General features: G+C 40.4%; 1 protein-coding gene across 1 annotated transcript in view; it reads right to left on the bottom strand.

Annotated features, from left to right (window-relative positions):
• Efhc2 (EF-hand domain (C-terminal) containing 2) overlaps positions 1-20,393 on the bottom strand; it is a 168,508-nt gene that overhangs the window by 54,858 nt on the left and 93,257 nt on the right. Inside the window, exons 10-11 of the mRNA XM_005408997.1 lie at positions 17,492-17,688; positions 13,244-13,374 (exon numbers count right to left, since the gene is read on the bottom strand). Coding sequence (XP_005409054.1) covers positions 13,244-13,374; positions 17,492-17,688 — 328 coding nt within the window. The remainder of the gene's footprint in view (positions 1-13,243; positions 13,375-17,491; positions 17,689-20,393) is intronic.

The following is a 20,393-nucleotide window of genomic DNA, read 5'->3' as shown; positions in this document are numbered from 1 at the left end:
GAAGGGAAGAGAGAGTTCAATCCACAGTATCGGGGATAAAACACAACAAAACACACATAAAAAACCTATACCAGGCCAGGCCTGGTGGCACACGCCTGTAATCCCAGCACTCGGGAACCTGAGGCAGGAAGATCGTTGCAAGTTTGAGACCAGCCTGGGCTACAAAGTGAGACCCTGTCTCAAAAAGACAGAAACAAAAACAAAAACAAAAACAAAACAACCTACACCACTGATGGCGAACCTTTTTGAGCTTTCAGTGATAACCAACAGCCCACTGCAGCATAGGTTCAAGCCACTGACCTGTATCACACAATATGAACAAAAAGAAGGGATAAGACATGGTCACTAATTTCATAAGAATTTGAAATTTAATAAAACCTTTTTGCATTTTGAGTTTATATTTTAAAGTTTTAGAATTATTTTTTCTTTAATATAAAATGTTTTGGCTTATAAGAATTTCAAATGAGCATTTTCAAAATATAAAATAAACCACACCCACTACCTCCTATAAGACAATACAATTTGAGATGGACTATATACTTAAAAATGAAAGCTAAAATCATAGAACTATTATAGGAAAATACAGAAGAACACCTTGGTAACACTGAGGTAGCCTTTGGAAGACTGATTAAACACAATACAGAAAACAAAAACCATCAAAGAAATTACTGACGATGTGGATTTGGGAATATAAACTGGTATAAAAGCTTTGGTAAAAGATCTATGAGCTTTTTCAGAAGGCTAAAATTATGCCTACTATACAATCCAACAATTCAATTCCTAGGTATGTAACTAAGAGAAATAAAAACATATGCTCACAAGATGATTTAAGGAAGTATGCTCAGAGCAGGTTTATTTATATTACCAAAAACTGGAAACAAGCCAGGTATCCAGCAGCAGGGGAATGCATAAGCAAATGAGGGCATACTCAAACAATGGAATGGTAACTCAGTACTATAAACAAAAGAATTACTGATACACAACAATATGAATGAATCTCAATACAGAATGAAAGAAGCCACAAAAGTGTATATACTGTATATGTAACAGTAATGGTGTACTGAAGTGAACAGTTGGTGCTTACAATTTTTTATGTTCTGATCAACTTAGCATGCTTGTGTCTAGTGGTCTGATCAACTGATGTGAAGGTAACGATATGCACTGGAATTACAATGGTGAACTCCTACCATCTTCTCTAGTGATACTCTGTATTATCTCTAATGTTTTACCAAAGAATTATTTTCTTATTCTCTTTAATGGTTTGAGCAATCTTTCATTCTTACATCTGGTAATCTGAGCAATGTAGTTGAAGATAGCAATATGTAATGTAACAACCACTGTTGATCTGTATCATTTTGTCTTTAGACCCTGTATCACTTTGAATGTTCTTGCTCTGATTTGTTTATGTTCGTGATACTGGTATGCTGCTACTGTTCTATTTCTTTGTATGTTTGTTTCTCATTTACTACTGTCTTTAAAATAAAATTTAAAAAAAAGAAACTGCAGAACAGGAGAAAATAAGAATAGTGGCTGCCCCTTGAATGAGGGATATGGGTAGGCATTTACTGGGATGGAGCATGATTTAACTGTCTATAGTAATGAAAATGTTCTGTGTCTTAATGGGGAGTTAGGTTGTACAGGTACATGCATTCAACAAAACACAGTATACGTGCACTTAATGTTTCTGCATTTTATTAAAATACAAATTTTATATCAAAAGAGATAAAACTAGAAACAAATGGTAACCACGCTTCTTAAATATTTAGAAGGAAGTATGTATGATACCCTTAGAAGGAAGTATGTATGATACTCTTAGAAATGTACGAATTGTAAGATGGATTAATGGATGGATGAAGAGGTATACAGTAAATACAGAGATGGGTAAAAAAGCAAATCAAATAAGAGATCGATGTTACAATGGCAGATACACAAACATTTTGTGGTTCAGTTCTTTGAAATTTTGGTGAACATTAAAAAATCTTCACACACAGTTGGATAAAATGAATGGGTAAGATTTTTGGAGCTAACGTGATAAGAATTTGAAATTAATAGAGAATACTCTATCTCAAAATTGAAAGCTGTAGATGCTAGGCATGGTTCACATGCCTGCAGTCCCAGCACTTGGGAGACTGAGGCAGAAGGAGGATCTGCCATGAGTTCAAGGGGAAGGCAGGGGAGGGGAGGAAAGGAGGAAAAGAGAGAAGGAAAAAGAAAAAGCGGAGGAATTTTTACATTATATTGATATAAAACGCTAAGAATTTTAACTAAGCCCACTAAGACTAGCTGACTCTCATCAATGATGAGACTAGCGTATCAACTCTAACAACTTGTATCCTGCTTTTGGGGTTTTTTTTTTTTTTGGGGGGGGGGGTCTTTTTGAGACAGAGTTTCACTACGGAATTCAAACTGTCCTTGAACTCCCAACAATCCCGTGCCTCAGCTTCCCGAGTGCTGGGATTATAGGCATGTGCCACCACGCCGGGTTTTCCTGCTTTATTTTAATTCTGAACTTCTTGACTTTTACTGAGAACATTCTGACAGCATCTGTCATTAGCTCTTCCAGGAAAATGAAGAAAAAACAATATTCTTTTTGAGAAAAATGTTCAAAAAACATTTTGTCCAGGTTTTCTGTTTCATTTGTTTAGGTTATTTTGCTTTAATTGTATATAGGTACGTAGTTATTTTTACAACTGCATTGTTTAAAAAAAAAATGAGGCACAGTCTATTAACTTAGGGTGTAGTCTGATAGAATTTTTTCAAAGCATTTATATTTCTTAAAATACATAAATATACACGTACATCAGATTCTTTAAATTTGGGGGACAAATATGATCATGCTATACTTCACTCTGAATTGTGCTTTACCTGTAAAAGAAGATGATACCTAGGTGATAGGCATCAGTGCTGTCCCACAAAATCTGCTTTCCCTTTTTTCTTCTGAGTACATGTGTGGGGCCCTGTAACTAGGGTGCATCAATGAATCCAAGGAATAAATGAAATGTACTTCCCAGATAAGAACTGTTGTGCTTGACCCTCAAAATCGCCAGAAATTTCTCTTTCTAGCAAAGCAACTTGCAACATTAACAGTAGTGTCAATTTTGTCACTTCAGTGCCCCTCCTGCCTTTTTAAGCTCCAGGTCCTGAGTAGCTACTATGACCAATCAAATGAATGCATAGAGTGAGCAAGAAATAAACCTTTGTTAATTTTGGAGTTGCTTATTATTGCAGGAATACTTAATCGATCATGACAGATCAAATGAACATTTCTTTAGGAATGCATATTTGTTCTACCTTATTCTTTCTAATGGCTAGAGAAGACTAATGCAACAGATGGTCTCCAACTATTCCCCTAGTGTTGATCTAATTGTTTAGTGGCTGTTTTTGCTATTCAAGTTTGGTGTAATAAATATCGTGTGTCTGAACACATGCACAAGCACGCATGCACACACACACGTGCCCCCAACATACCTGTATAAATCCATTTGTCAAAATACTCTAAATAAATTTCTAAAAGTGAAAGGACTGGGTTAAAAGATCTTAATTTTAGATAGATACTGCCAACTGCCTTCCAATATGCTGAACTAGTCCTATCAATAGAAAATAATAGTACCTGCTACCCACACTTACCTGTACTCAGGCATACGATGCCCATATCCCCCATTCAAGGGGCAGCCACTATTGTTATTTTCTCCTCTTCTACAATTTCATATAAATGGAATTATATAGTATATACTTTTTTGTGACTTCTTTCATTCTGTATTGAGATTCATTCATATTGTTGAGTGCATCAGTAATTCTTTCCTTTATATTACTGAGTTACCATCCCCTTGTATGAATATGATGCCAATATAACAGCTAGAAATATTTCATTGTCGTTTCAGCTTACATTATTGTTGGGTATCTTTTTACAGAAAAGTATACAGAAAGATTATTTGTATACCTTCTACAAATTATCTATTCTTGTCATTGATCCATTTTTGTCTATTGATTTTCTAGGAGTCCTTTATAAATTCTTAATGTTAATCCTTGGTTTATTTCACTAGTTTAAGTATTCTCTCTTCGTCTGTACTTTCTCTTCTAGGCTTTTTTATGATATCTTTGGCTACAGAGAAATAGGTTTTTCCTGTAGTTAACACAATCATCTTTCCCTCATGAGTATTAGAGACTATGCCCCATCAAAAAATACCAAACATTTTCTAATCAATTCTCACCAAAAGTTCTTCACTCCTTCACTACTAATTTGAAATTTTCTCCATATCCTAAAGTCTATATAAATAGACCTTTTCAATGAATGAGACAGTATCTTCCCTCAAACCTGAGAAGTAAAACTTACTTTGTAATTTTGATTGGAATTATTTCAAATTTATACATTAATTTAGACAGATTAGAATCTTTTACAACATTGCCCTTATATTCAGAGACATTATGAAGTTTTAAAACTGTATTCATTTTAGTCTTATACATTTGTTTCTTATCAAATTTATTTCCAGGGACTTCGTAACTTTTGTTGATATGCTGAAGCGTATCCCCAGTTAAGAGTATTTCCTAACTGGTTACTGCTGGTGCAAAGTAAAAATTATTGTTTTCTACATAATTTCCTTACATTTAGCTACTTTCCCAAGTATACTTAATAGTTCTATTTTTAAATTGATTATTCTGGATTTTCCAGGTACACAATATTTGGTTTCAAATGTAAAGATAGTGTTTACTTAAAACAGAAGTACTTATATAGTAAATTTATACTACTTATACACAGGCTATTTTATACAGTGAGTCTTAAATGCCAATTTACATAATAAATGGAATAACAAAATAATGCAATTTTATGCCTGGCAGACAACCTTGTAGTGACTTCATCTAACTCCTGCTGTAAGATAGTAAGGAACTGCAGACATCGGAAAAAAATGAAGAGCAGTGGCACTCTCTAAGAAGAACAGGTGCTACTTTACCCCAAATGATTACTGCCATGGGAGAAATGTGGGCTTAGTATCTACTTTCCAAGAGCCAACAGTTATACAGATTTTCATGTTTGAATTCCTAAGTTTAAAACACAAAACAAAGCAAAAACAAACCAACAAAACAAACAACTGCCTGGCCTGGCAAGGCGAGGTAGTGCACACCTAGAATCCCAGCACTCAGGAGGCTGAGGCAGGATGATCGTCACAAGATCCAGACCAGCCTGGGCAACAAAGTGAGCTCACAGCCAACCTAAACTGCAGAGTGAGACCCTGTTTCAAAAAAGACAAAGAATTTAAAAAATTAAAAAGTAAAAACAATTGCTGACTTTCCATCATTTTGCATCTAATCTTGTACCTTCACTTAAGGCAATTTAAAATCAAAGTTTTGTCAGACACTGAAGAAGTAGCAAGTGTAAGGGTGGGCTTTGTATCTTATTTACCTGCGTGGTGAGGATTAAAACAGATTTTCAGTAACAGTACTAGTACTAGGGATGTGTTTTGCTTGATGTGGTTAGAAACAATGAGTTTAGATCCTAACGTCAACACACATTTGTGTTTGCTGTGTGGTTCATGTTGGATTGGATTTGCTATCCCTCTACTATTCATGGCAAATGAAAAGTTATCTTTTCTTTTTTTTTTTTTCGGTTTCGGTTTTTCTCCGGTACCGGGAACCGAACTCACGACCTTGCGCTTGCCAGGCAGGCGTTTTTGCCGCTGAGCTAAATCCCCAGTCCCATCTTTTCTTTATTCTGTTTTTTCCTTGGCTTCATTCAGTAGAATTGAAAAATAAACATTGTGTATGTTTACAATGTACAATGTAATATTTTGATATATGTATACACTATGAAGTCATTTAAATTACACTAACAGATCCCAGCCTCATGGTTACCCTTGTGTGTGCGCGCGCGCGCGCATGTGTGTGGTGAGAACATCTACCAATTTCCTCCTTCAGCAATTTTTTTGTTTGTTTGTTTGTTTTTTTTTGGTTTTTCTCCGGTACCAGGAACCGAACTCACGACCTTGAGCTTGCCAGGCAGGCGCTTTGCCACTGAGCTAAATCCCCAGCCCTCCTTCAGCAATTTTTAAGTACATAATATATTATTATTGTTAGAGTCAAGATGTTGTGTAATGGATCTGCAGAACTTATTCATCTTAATTGAAATTTTTAAAAATGCTTTCAAATAGCCTTTCTATATTTGGAGAAATTTCCATCTTATGTTCACTGCCTCCCCAAGATGGAAGTCAGAGCTCAATTTCCCAGCCTTCCTTGTAGTCAGAGACATGCAACCGACGCAGGCTCCACTGGTCGTAGAAGCTCACAGAAGACTGGCTCGGAAGGGAATAACAGGAAAAGAAACCAGCTCACTGTGGGTCACATTTGGCATCACAGTGGTCCAGCGATCGAGGTGGGAAAGGACTCAAGGTGGCCAAAGGTGATGGTGGTCATGGCTGCAGTTCAATCAAGTCCTTGACAGCAACGCAGGGGCAGCAGCAACTCAGTGGTGGTGGCTGCAGTGGTAACAGAGGTCATTTTCTCATCAAACAAGTTCTACAGCCCAGGTCTGGGCAGCTTCCCGAAAGTTCAGCCTCAACATTGTTTATACAGCCCTTCCAAAGATACTGCGAACCGCCCAGGATCCTTTCAATGAATTCCTTTTCTGCTTAACTAGCCAGAGAGGATTTGGTTTTTTAAAACTAAACTCTCACCAATACAAACATCATAAACAGGCAATGGCAGAATCAAATCAAAGATCTCCATCTTTCTGATTCCCAAGCCAGCATTCTTCCTAAAACATCACATTATTTATATTTAATTCTTTTAAGAAGAGTCCAAATGCTGTTTTCAAAAATATAGGCTGAGGTCCGCATCTTGAATATATGCTACAAATACTGACAAGGTATCTATTTGATTCATAATAAGAGCCTACGTTTGAATGTTTCTGGAATCTGTTTTTGCTTTTCTTCATATGGGTTCATAGATCAGTGGCTTTCTTAAAAGACATTAGACAGTGTACAATAAAAACACCAAAGGAAATGTACACAGAGTACTCCAAATAAAGATAGAGCAAAACCATATAAAGGGAGAGATAACTATCCTAGATAAAATGGAATGAGATCATTACTATGTTCTAAGCACTAAATTTATAATCTGCTTCCTTAAAGTAAAGGTCAATAAAAGGGTAGATTATATTAGTGTTTCCTAACCTAGATCCAAAGATGATGATGTTTATTATTTTCCATCTTCATTGCCTCCAAGTTTTTTCTGTGAGTTTCTTTTCCAACCGCATTTATTAGGGAATGTTTTGAATGACCCCATACTGAAAACAGCACACAGATTCCTATAACTATTACTGGTGATGTCAACTTGCAACTACTGGGATAAAGGTTTGTCCTTTTTTGAGTGTCCACCATGTACTAATCAGTGTGTCACAATAAGAAATTACAAACAGGATCACACTTATTATTCATCACAATGGGTCTATGCAGTAGGGCGTATTATCCCTGTTTTACAGATGAAAAACAGTTCCACCACACTGGTAAATGAGAGAACTGAGACTTGGATCAGGGTCTGCCAAGTCCAAAGCCAGTGATCTGATCTATTTATAGTACACAACTTCCCTCAGGAAAAATTTTAGTTTTATAAGTGTGAACATTTTCTCGAGGCTTTAAATCTTAGAAGGAATTTATTACATGGATGTTCACAGGAGAACTACTGACCCTACAATAATGGGAGTCTGAGGAAGAAATGTGCTGTAATCCACTGTGTTCACTGCGGTCCGATCTAGGACACAGGGATGAACCGGCAGAGACCCAGTGCTGAGGTCGTCACCCATGAGGGAAAAAAAGACAAACACATGTAAACTCCATGGAGGAAGGTGGCACCTCTGATGGGCAGATCAAGGCTCAAAGTGGTGCACAGAGGGAGGGCCAGGCCGCACCTTCTCTGGCACTAAGTCTGCTGATGCCACTGCCCCAGCCTATGGTTTTGAATACAGAGACCAGGTTGGGAAGCCCCACCTTGCCCATGTAATCAGCTGCCTGGAACATGAGCCTGCTCCCCACTGAAATCTACCCTGCTCCCTGCTGAAATCTGCCCTGCACTGATAGACGCTCTGCAATCCCTCAGCCGACAATCAGTACCTCTCATAGGTGACATAGGACAGACTGGGAAGAAAGGGTCGCACAGAAATAGGTCCAGCCTAGAGGCAAAACAGGTGACCCACACCAGGCAAAAGTGAAATGTACCCCACCTAAAAGAAGAGAACCATTCCCCATACTATACTGCAAGCAGATTATTAGTCCCTGCCCTCAATGCTTTCCTGAGAGGAAGAAGAAACTTGGACAACACAGCAGGTCGAGGCTTTGAGGTCCCAGGTATACAGGAAGGCACCTGAGCCAAACAGATTCTCAGGTCGCAGAAGTAAAGCCCAGAGGAATATGCTGCAATTCTGCCTCTACTTTTCTCAACCATGTCGACACACAAATTTGAATAGCGAATGTTTGACAAGTGTATGATAAACCTACAGTGTTTCAGAATGTCAGAGCACAGGAAGGATCTTAGAGACCAATATACAGACCAAAGAGTGAGAGGCAGGGAGAAAAAGTAGGGTTGCCCAGGTCACTGAGCTGGGAAGGGTCAGGTCTAGCTTTCCCTGACTCCACTAAACTGGAGACAGATGGTCCTTCCTGGTGCAAAGTATTCAATTATTCATCTACTGCAAGCTTTAGACTGAATATTGCTCAAGAAATAGAACCATTCATTAAATTATTCAACAAACATCTATTGTATTTGGCAAGATTGTGAAGGCAGGAAAATAAACAAGTAACAACTCCACAGGGGGATCCCAGTGGAAAGAAGACATAAAAAAGTTAGCAGGCTGTTTGGCCTATAGTAGGTGCTCAATACACGCTGGCTTCTCCAAAAGTATTCCTGCAGCAAGATGGAAATAAGGAAATAGCGGTAGGAAGGGACAGATAATGACCAAACTCATATAATACACTGAACAGCTAAGGTTTCTCCTACAAACATGAAGAACTGATGTGGGATTTAGAGCACAGGAATGACCTGATCAGATTTTAGGAAGGTCATTTTGGCAAAACAATGTAGCATGAAAGTTAAGAAAAAATCAGCTACACAGCTCTCCAGAGAGTCAGAAGGAAGAGTGTGGCACAGCTGACCTACAACTATGAAGCCAGGCGTGGAGAGTAGGGAAGATTTCCAAAGGTAAGCAGGAAGCACAACTGCAAAGGGTGGGCAGGAGAAGTGAGACAAAAATGAGCTGAGACTCAAGGAACATATACAGGGACTTTTATCAGGACATGGTTGCATGCTACAATTTTCTGGGAGAAGAAAATGAGGTCGACCTCAAGGAAGTTATTTGGAAATGCCCATGAGAATCCCAGGGGCAAACATCCCAGAGATATTCCTATTTCCAGGTCAGGTGAAAGACTGGCGAAAGCAGTGAGGGCTACATAAAATGTATCCACACAATTCATACTTATTAATCTTACCATTTGTTAAGCATTATCCTCAGGGATAAGACTAAAGCAAGTTAACTTCAAAGAGGTTAACTTCTGGTGGGAACCACAACACACACACAAACATACACATGTGTAAAGAGAAATATGAACTAGTGAAGGAACTGAGCACAGAATTAAATGAGGGTGTGACGTGAAAGGGACAATCTATGTTGTTCCTTTGTCTTCACCCAGGCAGGGGAGTGAGAAGCACGAGAGGGCTGCAGACAGTGTGCAAGGATTGACAGGAATGAGCCAAGCACAGAAGGGGAGTCCCAAGCCTAGAGGGCTCAGTGTCCCAAACTGAGCATGTCATATGGACCAGCACATGGTGAGTCCTGGCTACACTCTCATTTGGAGACTGCTCTAGAACAGATGTGATTTTATACCCCAACAGTAGATGTGTGTGATGATGTAAGGGGTGGAAGGGCTTTTAAGGGATAAGGCCTAGTAGGAGGTTTTTAGTTAATTAGGGGCACTAGGGATTAATGTAGTTCTCATGGCACAATGGTTAGTTCTTGCAAGGAGATATTTATAAAATAGAAAAGACTGGCCCCTGCCCACTCTCTCACTTATTATCTTGCCATATGATATCTTCTACATGTGCTCGCACCATAATAACATCTGCCAGTTTCACCAGAGCTGAGCCAAGGGCGGTACCAGGTCCTTGAACCTTCCAAACAGTGGGCTAAAATACCTTTTTCTTCATTAATTACCTGGCATCAAGTATTATGCTACAGTAATGGGAAATGGACTAATACAGAGCTATTGCAAACACCTCCAAACTAGAATCTTTAAGGCAGTGATGGCAAATCTTTTAGAGCTTTCAGTGAAACAAATAGCCCACTGCAGCACGCATACCACAGGTTCATCACCACTGCTCTAAGGAATACCTTTACCAGTTTATTAATTCATTCAGCAACTATGTCTCTACTAAGCCCAGCAATAAGGGCTGGGAATATTGCCATGAATAAGATCATCAACATCCCTGCCCTCAGCAAGCTCACATTCTCTTAGAAGAAAACACACAAATACACACTCCTGCCAAGAAAACACCTCTAAGTAAAACAACTGAACCTGTGCTAAATGCTATGAAAAATATAAACAAGAGGCTAAGAATAACTGGATAATCTACTTTAGAAAGGATAATCAGAGAAAGAAAGCCCCTGGAGGAATGAGTCCTCGAATTCCCCATGGAAAGCATGGTGGTGAGAGCCTCCCAGGCAGAGAGACTGTGTGCACAGGCTTGGAGGCAGGAAGGAGCCTGATGTGACCGAGAAACTGTAAAGCAACCAGCAAGGTCAAAGGACAGGGCTGGAGAAAAACAACTGTGACACTAGAAATATAAACAGTCACATCACTCAAGGCCCTGTTGGCTGCAGTCAAAGGACTGGATCGTATAAGGACAATGACAAACCACTAAAGGATTTTTTAGGCTGGGTGTAACCTGAGCTGATTTTTCTTTGAAGGAATTTCTCGGATTCGGGAGCTTTTTCTTTCACAGTGTGCAGTGCCTGAGGCCACCCCTCAAATCAAAGTGTGACAACCCTTTTTCCTCACCCACAGTTTGTTTTTTGGTTTTTTTTTGTTTGTTTGTTTTTTCAGTACCAGGAATCGCACTCACAACCTTGTGTTTACCAGGCAGGCGCTGTGCCGCTGAGCTAAATCCCCAGCCCCTCACCCACAGTTTGGGTCAGGCCTTCAACTGGACAGCACTTTCTCTTCCTGGGAGATCCCACCTAGCTGAAGTACTTTCCCAAAAGCACCATGATCAAAGAGTTCAAGTCAAGAAACTAAGGCGATATGTGCACAGCCATGTTTATAATAGCAGAATTCACAACGGCGAAATTGTAGAAGCCTATTGTATAGGCCCATCAATGGATGAATGGATAAAGAAAATACAATGTATACATGATGGAGTACTACTCAGCCATAAAGATGGGTAAATTTGAGGCATATGTTAGAAAATGGATGGATCCTGAGACTGTAATGCTAAGTGAAATAAACCTGATGCAGAAGCTTAAGTACTACATGGATTCTATTTATCAGAAACTGAAAATATAATTTAAAGACCAAAATAAAAGAAATGGTAGGAAATAGGGAGATAGACTTTGTAGAGATGGGAAAGGGATCTGTGGAAGTAGGAAAGAGAAAAGTATGGGGGGAAGGAGAATAAAAATGATCAAGATGAATATGTAATAGGAACCAATTCCCTAAGATGAATGCAATTATTATGCATTGCAAATACATGCTGATTTTTTAAAAACTCCATGAATTCACTAAAGTATTTCCAATAGTCTTTTGTTGTTGTTGCTGTTGTTCTTTCTGAGACAGGGTCCCACTACACAGTTCAGGCTGGCCTTGAGCTCACTTTGGAGCCCAGGCTGGTCTCAAACTCACAATACTACCTACTCCCGCCTCAGCTTCCACAGTGCTGGGATTACAGGCGTGCGCCACCACGCCCAGCTTTTCATTTCCTACAGTCTTTGTGAGAGTATTGCGAATGGATGCTTTTGTAAAAGGACAAAAAAAAGATAATGAAATAAAACCGTTCCCTCATTTCTGATGGAAATTCCTTGTTTTCTCCTCTACTGCTTGCTACCAGTTCAGGGCCTGAATAATTATCTTTTATACTTTAATCTGTCACCATTTTGTTTTCCAGAACACCTCGAACATGTGCATGTGCCTATGAACTGTAACAGAGAACTATAAATTCTTACTGATATCAGAACTCTGGGAACCCTAGACGATAAAAGTATGTCCTCTGCTGCTTCTCTTACAAGAACATTTCGGGATAGAAAAGAGCTTCGTTAAAACGACAAACAAACTCTTGGGACACTTCGGGCCTCGCGGTGGGCCACCAGGTAGTGATGCAACAGACAACTGTAGACACAAAGTTGGAAAGGCCTCCCTGCTACCCTTGCCTGGGCTCGCTTCCGCCCTTCTCAATCCACATCTTGACTGCATCAAGCCCAGTTTACTATATAGCTTCAGCCACTATATAGCTTCAGCCAAAATTCAGAGCCTAAAGAGAAAGTCCCCTTTGTCTTCAATCCATGATTTAATTTACATTCTCCTGAATGCTCCATTCACTTTGTTTTCAAGCTAAGAATTCTCACAATTGTACTAGACCCTGAATTTGAATTTCCCTGTTTCTGCTGTTTGGACATTTGCCTAGGTCAGTCACTGGACAGTCCCAGAATTCAGTTTCACCTTACAGAAAATCTCTACTGTTCATAGTTTCTTACAATATTTCTAACTACTGTCACATATTTTTCCCTCAATGCCTGCATGTTTTTTTGTCTTTCAGAATACACAAGTGTCTGAGCATTTATATACAGATATACATAGCACCTTTTTTCTGGTAATCAGTGAAGTTTTCACTATTTTTTCCAACTTAGTTGTGTTCTTGGACAGATACCTCTCCTTTGCCCCTCAGATTTTGGAGGGGTGCTCTATGCCGGCCTTTTTTCTGCCTTTCTCACACAGATGTACAATTCCTGGCAGGCCCTTGGTCTTTTAACACCACGAATAAGAAAACAACGAGATCGAGTGACTTAATATGCTGTTGTCTCTCTGTTCCCACCTATAGTTATCTTATATGTAAATGCATAAAATTTACTACAATATTAGTGGCCAAAACGTAACCAGAAAGTAGTACAAATGCAAAGAAACTGATTAAGAATCATTACGAAAATAAGTGTTCTTTCTGCTCTTCGGAAAGTCTTGAGGGGATAAAAGGACTCTTGCTGCACAATATAGATTACCTGAATGTATTAAAATCCACCATCTTTGTGTGGTTGCAGTCAGCCGCTGCAAATACCTGCTTAATTTCTCTTGATTTTGATTCTTCATCTTTCAGCTTTTGTAGGGCGAGTTCAATGTTGCTAAATGGGAACTAGAAGAGAAAAATGATTGACATATTTAATAATGATGACTGAGAATTTTGGAGCCCAGTATTTTTTTTTTTAATTTTTAATTTGTACATGTTTGCAGTTCACGTTGTTTACAATCTGGGAAATGGTTACCCGTACATATTTCTTTCCTTTTTTAATCTCCACGCTCATCCCTCCCTCCTTTTTCAGGTCCCCTATCTCATTTTTCACTCCTGTTGATATTATTCTTAGCTCATGCAATTGGGGTAATCAGGCTCCTGTACATGGGACATCTTTTCCTACTTATCTCCCCATCTCCTCCTCCTCACGCCTCGCGCTTGCTCCCTTTGAGCCCTTCCCTATGACAAGAGATCCATCCCCTTGTCCCTTTCTATTCACCCTTTATTATACTCTTTGTGTGCATTCTGCCTCACTCAAATGGGAGATACCATATGGTATTTAAACTTGTGTCTCTGGTTTATTTCACTCAACATTACATTTTTCAGGTTCATCCATTTTTCTACAAACGTCTCAAACTGGTCATACTTTCCACCCAAGTAGTATTCCATTATATACAGATACCACATTTTCTTTATCCAGTCATCTGTTCATGAGTATCCAGGCTGCTTCCAGGATTTAGCTATTACAAACTGTGCTGCTGTAAACACTGGTGCGTAAGTATCGCTGTAGTATGACCACTTAAGCTCTTCAGGGAAGATACCTAGCATATATAGCTGAATCATGTGGAATGTCTGATTTCAGTTCTTTGAGAAATCTCCACACAGATTTCCATCACGGTTGTCCTAGTCTGCATTCCCACCAACAATGCAGGAGGGCTCCACTTTCACCAGCCTCATCAGCATTTGTTATTGTTTGATTTCTTAATGATGGAACCCCAGTATTTCCGATGGTTGACAAAGAGACTGCACACAGTGAACCCAAAGAGGCCAACATGGAAAAAGATTACTAGCTTTGTTTCCTCCTGAGTTAAGACTTTAGGAACAAGTGACATTAGCATCAGAAGCATATCTGAGAAAACCGATCTTAAGGGACAGCAAGCCACGCAGTCTTTCCCTCCTCTGTTTATTCAATTCAGTCTCCTCCCTGTGACCCTAGAATATTAGCCTAGTACTGACAGCCCCCTAGTACTGACAGTGAAGAGAATGAGAATTCAAAATTGGCTAAGTAAGACCTTCATTTTCCCCAGATCTTTAGAATGCCCCTCCCCAGATCTGCTGGCCACCAAGCAGATCTGATGAACAGATCAGAGCAAGGCTGAATGTCAGAGGTCCATACTGGACTCCAGCAGGAAATTGAATAAACAGGCAGTTAGATTTCTGCAGACCAGCAAGCAGGCCTACCTTGCAATCTGTACTCCACACTTCATAGCTGAGAGACTCCAGTCAGTTATCTTTCCTGAGCTTCTGGGAAAATGTAATCCCCATACATTCATGCTCTGGGCAGCCCACTGTCCTATCTCCTACCCTATGATTAGCTTTCTGACTTGGTAAGAATACTTCTTATTCAACGCAGTAAAGCGTAAGGTTGTAAATAATTACACCTAAGAGATCAAAAATGAGAAGAGGAAATTCTAGAACAAAAACACTAGTGGTAATTTAGTATAAAGCTCCTATTTTCCATGACAAAATAATCCAGGTGTCTTAGCACATGCTGGAGGGCCCCAGTCCCTCTCCCTTTTTGCATTTCCTTTCACCTACTCCAATGATAGGATCTATTAGTTCTTTTGAAAAAACTCAGGCTGGTATTAAAGAGTATATTAATCTTTCTCTCCTAGTCAAAAGCAGTTTTAAATAATACAATTTTCACTGGCTATACTGATACCAGATAATGCCCTACACTGCTTTTATCATTCAGGAAAGAGAAAAGCCCTTCATATTTTAAAACTATGTATTTTGGCTGGGTTAAAAAATCAGTGGTAGTGTGCTATCCTCGCATGTGTGAGCCCCTAGGTTCGATCTGAAGCACCACAAAAACAACAAAACACATGTTTTCTACATACACATCGTCCTCCAATTGTGACAAGGTTTGATCTCAACAAACCAACTGAATATAGAAAATACCTGAAGTCGTAAATACACTGAATACATGTAACCTACCATGCAATAAATACCAGCTGTGTCCCCTTGTGATGGTGGCACTGACAGGGGGCTGTTGGTGCCCCTGCCCAGCATCACAACAGAGGACTGGACCACACAGTGGTAACTCAGGGAGACAGCAAAACTCAAACTCTGAAATATAGCTTCCAACAAATGCATGCTGCTTTTGCACCACAGTAAAGTCCAAAACCCCTCAGTTCAACAATCCTAAGTCTGGGATCATGTGCTTATTTCACATTAATGTACAGGTTCACCCTGTGTTTGGAAAACGAACCCTAAGTTATTGCAACAATGACTAAGCTTACCATAGGCTACACAGAGCTAAGTACTTCACAGTCATTATCATCGCGTATGATCTTGCAAGCAACTTTACGGAAAGGGCACTGATACTACTCTTCCTTCAAAGACAAGGAAACTGAAGCTCAGGAAAGATAACTGACTGAAGTCTCTCAGCTATGAAGTGTGGAGTACAGATTGCAAGGTAGGCCTGCTTGCTGGTCTGCAGAAATCTAACTGCCTGTTTATTCAATTTCTTGCTGGAGTCCAGTATTTTCATTCAGCTACTGGTTCACGGCCTCACAATGACCTACACACGGAGAGATGGTACCGCAGTCATGGAGGGTGCTGCTTGGGCCTTTTCTCAAGAAAGACACTGCATGGAAAAGCATTGTCAGCCAACAACATCAGGGGACTGTACCTGACAGATTCATGCAGTGTTCACACACAGGCTAAACATTCCCCAGTCTATCCTACCTGATGACTGAGCACAAGGAGACCAGAGCTGGGCCATCCCTGCCTCACTTGGGACCACCTGGATGGGCCAGCTTAGCGCTTGGCTCCCCTCCATCTGGCCAAAACTTTTTCAGAGCTATACTGCCAGGCTGAAGTTCTTCCCTCCCTCCCTCCCTTCCTTCCTTTCTTCTTTTCCTCCTTCCTGTCTCTTTCCACAAGGGTTAGCGCCGCACATGGGTCTGAAGGTTCTGCACACACTATGCTCCTCCTGCTCCCTCTCCCTCTGATCACTGAGGCCTTTCTGTCAACAGACCTCTTGCATATCTAACTCTGTCTTGGCATCTGTTACTCAAAAGACCAATACTGATATGAATGATGTGATACACAATCCAGCAACTTAACCATGAGCATTTCATGTATAAATGAGTCAAAACTGGTACTGTTATGTATATAAATAATACACAGATATTATTACTCACAGGTGAATTTTTAAAATAAAATCTTTCGACATACTGAATAAAAAATAGCCTTGCATAACAGTACGTTTAGTAACACTACCCACCCATCTTCTATCTTTCTTCAAATTTTAAAAAAAAGCCGGACGTGGTGGCACACCCCTGTAATCCCAGCAATCTGGAGGCTGAGGCAGGAGGATCGCTGCGAATTTGAGACCAGCCTGGGCTACAAAGTGAGTTCACACCGGGCCTGAACTGCACAGCAAGACCCTGTCTCAAAAAGACAAAAAACAAACAAAAAAAAAAACAAAAAAAAAGAAAAAAAAACAAAACTCTTCAAGCTCACAGTGGCAAACCTCAAGTTAAAACTCTTATTGAGGCCTCAGGTGGCCACTGTTACGGAAAGTTGCAATCCCAGCAACTATAAAGTTCCCTTGGGTTTCTGTTTGTTCCAGTCTTGGCCTGTGCCAATTAACTGCGATGGCACAGTGTGTGGCACCAGATTTTCTTCCTTTCCTATAGCCACTGGATTTCATTCTAAAAACATTGTTAGCATCAGCAGAAAACCCAGGAAACCTGATTCAACCCTGGGCTTGCCTCCTGCCTGTGCCTGGAATCTGCGATGCCGGGCAGTGGAGAGCCAAGCGTGTAAACAGAGGAGACAAGGACCTGGCCTCTGCGATGGGACCTGTGGCCAAGTCACTCGGATCCATTATTCATGCCCACATGTGTGAATGCACAATGTAAAACCAGTGGCAAGATGAAGAAAAAGCCCTGGAGAAAAACACATTGCAGGGGCTGCGAGGCAAGTCAAGAACTATACAAAGTAAATTCACCTTGTCCACGTTCTTCTCCATGTAGTTTAAGGTGTACTCATCGGCACTGAGCAAAACAAATAGGTAGCCGTTCACGTTCACTTTGGCTCCAATATACAGCTCCTCGACCTGGATATATTCTGAGAACTCACTTTTAAAGACTTCTTGCCCATACTTCTTCACACGACTTCTTTTCAAGAACAACCCACCAGTGTACCCTGTAGGAAAACAGAACAGTCTATGGGTATCCTTTATTCTTAGAAGAGCCAGGACTTGTCTTTAGAGTTACTCCATCCTCAGATCCAGACCGTACAACTTATTTATCTGTGCAGTCTTACTGACTTCAGGGAAGAAGCAGGCAGTGGGTGAGGAAAAAAGACCTTCTAGGTAAATGTGTTAAATAAAAAAGGCCTTTGGTATTCCAGTTTCTTCCTTCTTTCCTTTCTCCCTTCCTAGCCCAATAAACGCTCAGCAAGGACCTGCACTCTTGCCCTGCAGCACCCTGGGGGTGTGGCACATCTGAGGTTGATCATCCTTTAAGTCTGTTTGAACAATCACTTAGAAAATTCAGTTGTGCTTACTCACATCTATTTGTCTTGCAAGTAACCTGACATGCAGATTAAAGGGTAAAAAGGTCTATACAGGTGATTACTGAAGTGTCTGAAGACAACTATAGAGGGTGCCTAACTCATTTTTTCCTACAGGTAAAGTATCTTTGCTTTCCCACATATTTTTTATTTTCCAGAATCCTCATCATTTCATCTGTTCTCTTCCAGGCATTATGTGTTTTGCGACCTCTTGGAAAACAGCAAGCAGAGGCGAACAGGAGCCTCCAGTACCTACGAATACAACCTGAGACCAGACGAGCTTTGGCAGTCAGCTTCGTCACACTCCTGCCACCATATTCCGACATCACAAGTGTTGGAAAGACACAGGCTTTGGAGCCAAACAGAGCTTTATTCCATCTGTGCTGTGTCACTGCCTACTCGATGAGCTAACTTCTCTGATCCTCCATGAACTCGCATTGGTAAAATGGGGAACAATATCTGTGTGTGGGAGGGGTCCTTCTCAGATCACCCACTGTGTGAGGAACACCAGTGATGGCAGGCTCCACCTGCCTCGTGCTGAGATCCATCCTCAGTTGTGTGCAAAGGCCATGCTTTCTAAAGGCTCCCTCCTGCAAAGACAAGGGCTCCTCCATGTAGCAACTTGGCTCAGCCTCGCAGACACTCGAAGACCTCCTCTTTCTTCCTTCCCTCTACCTGAGGTCAGAGTCAGAACTGCACTGCAGTCTGATAGCTCTCCACTCTCCTTTGGTCCCCTGCATGCTTTCCCTTACTAGCATTGCCCCTAATAAATCTCTCACATATTTAATCCTGCTCAGCATTTGCTTCTTCTTGGAGGGTCTCGTAGTGAAGCACAAAATTTAACCTTGAAAAGTAAGGAAAATAGTAGGGCCTCAGTGATGGCTGCCATTATTAAAAGCTGGTAATTGATCGGCACCATCTCCCTTCTGTCTTACACATGCTGCAATTTGCTGGGCATCACTTTCCCCACTTTAGCTGTACCGAGTTGATGTTTTACACAACACATTCATCCCTATTCGATTTTCCTATTTTAAGACTTTCTACTATTCAAACCACTGTGGTGCCTGACTTACTTATACAAATTATTCAATACTCATGGGTGTGCTAAGTGGCTCATACTAGCTCACAGGAACTGACTATTAAATTTTCAGGGATTTTGCAAGCCAGGTGTTACACTGGGCTTCTTGCAACTGGTCATGATTGGAGTATCCCCACCATGAAAATTGGCAAACAGTATCAGTCAAAGCTCTTACACTTTTGTCAAAGAGTTGGTTAACCAGCACATCACTGAGTATTTTTCCCAAATATGTGTCTTTAGCACAGATAAAAGGTTTATGTTAATACTGTTTGGACAATTAAAGGCCTATATCTTGCACTGTGAGTAACTAAGTCAAAGATAACAAATAGCAATGTATCAACCATTGCTACCCTATTATCTTGTTTTGAAATTTTGAATTTTTTTTTTCTTTTAAAAAAAAGTTGTAAACCAGATGTGGTAGCACATGCCTGTAATCCCAGCACTCGGGAGTCTGAGGCAGGAGGATCATTGCGAGCTGTGAGTTCGACACCAGCCTGGGCTACAAAGTGAGCTCAAAGCCAGCCTCAACTGCATAGCGAGACCCTGTCTCAGAATGTCCAAAAAAAAAAAAAGAAGTTGTAAACATGGTCAAGATAAAGAAAAGAGTACCCTACACAGTGGTACCTCAGTTCATGAACTTAATACCTTCCACGTTTCTTGTCACAAACTAAATGGGACAAGTACCCAATCAAATTTCCCCTTAAAGGTCAACATTGGTCCTAACCACTGAATTTGATTGTGTTCACATCCAATTCAGTTTGTGACCAGATCGTGGAAAACTTGAATTCATGAATCGAGGTATCACTGAAGTTCTGTTATTTAGTAAGTCAGTGAATCTCATCAGCAATGGCTATGGACAGCATTCCACAGACCGAGGGACTATAGCTTTTGAAATAAGTCTCAAAAGACAAAGACAGAGACCGAGAAAGATGGCTCCTGAAGATTAAATCTGTGTATGTGGGATCCTTGCTTTCTACTCAAGCAACAATTCTGTAAGCAGGACTACCAAGAACACGAATTTTCTTTTGGTTTGCTGGCTGACAGTAGGACTGGTAGCAGCCAGCTCACAATGCTGAAACCCTTGAGTTCCACAGAAGAACCTCAAAGACTACAGAGAAGGAGTGGACAGTGGCAGAGGGAACTTACCATGGGGCTGAGACAACCACAACTGTTCCTTGTTCAACATTTTACGTATTTGGATCCCCACTTCAGGTATCTTTGTGAAAAGACATATAGTATGCTGGTTAACACACGCACA

This window comes from Chinchilla lanigera, unplaced genomic scaffold (assembly GCF_000276665.1).
Source record: "Chinchilla lanigera isolate Chin_1 unplaced genomic scaffold, ChiLan1.0 scaffold00115, whole genome shotgun sequence".
In the NCBI taxonomy this organism is placed as follows: Eukaryota; Metazoa; Chordata; class Mammalia; order Rodentia; family Chinchillidae; genus Chinchilla; species Chinchilla lanigera.
This window is presented reverse-complemented; position numbering and strand designations above follow the sequence as displayed.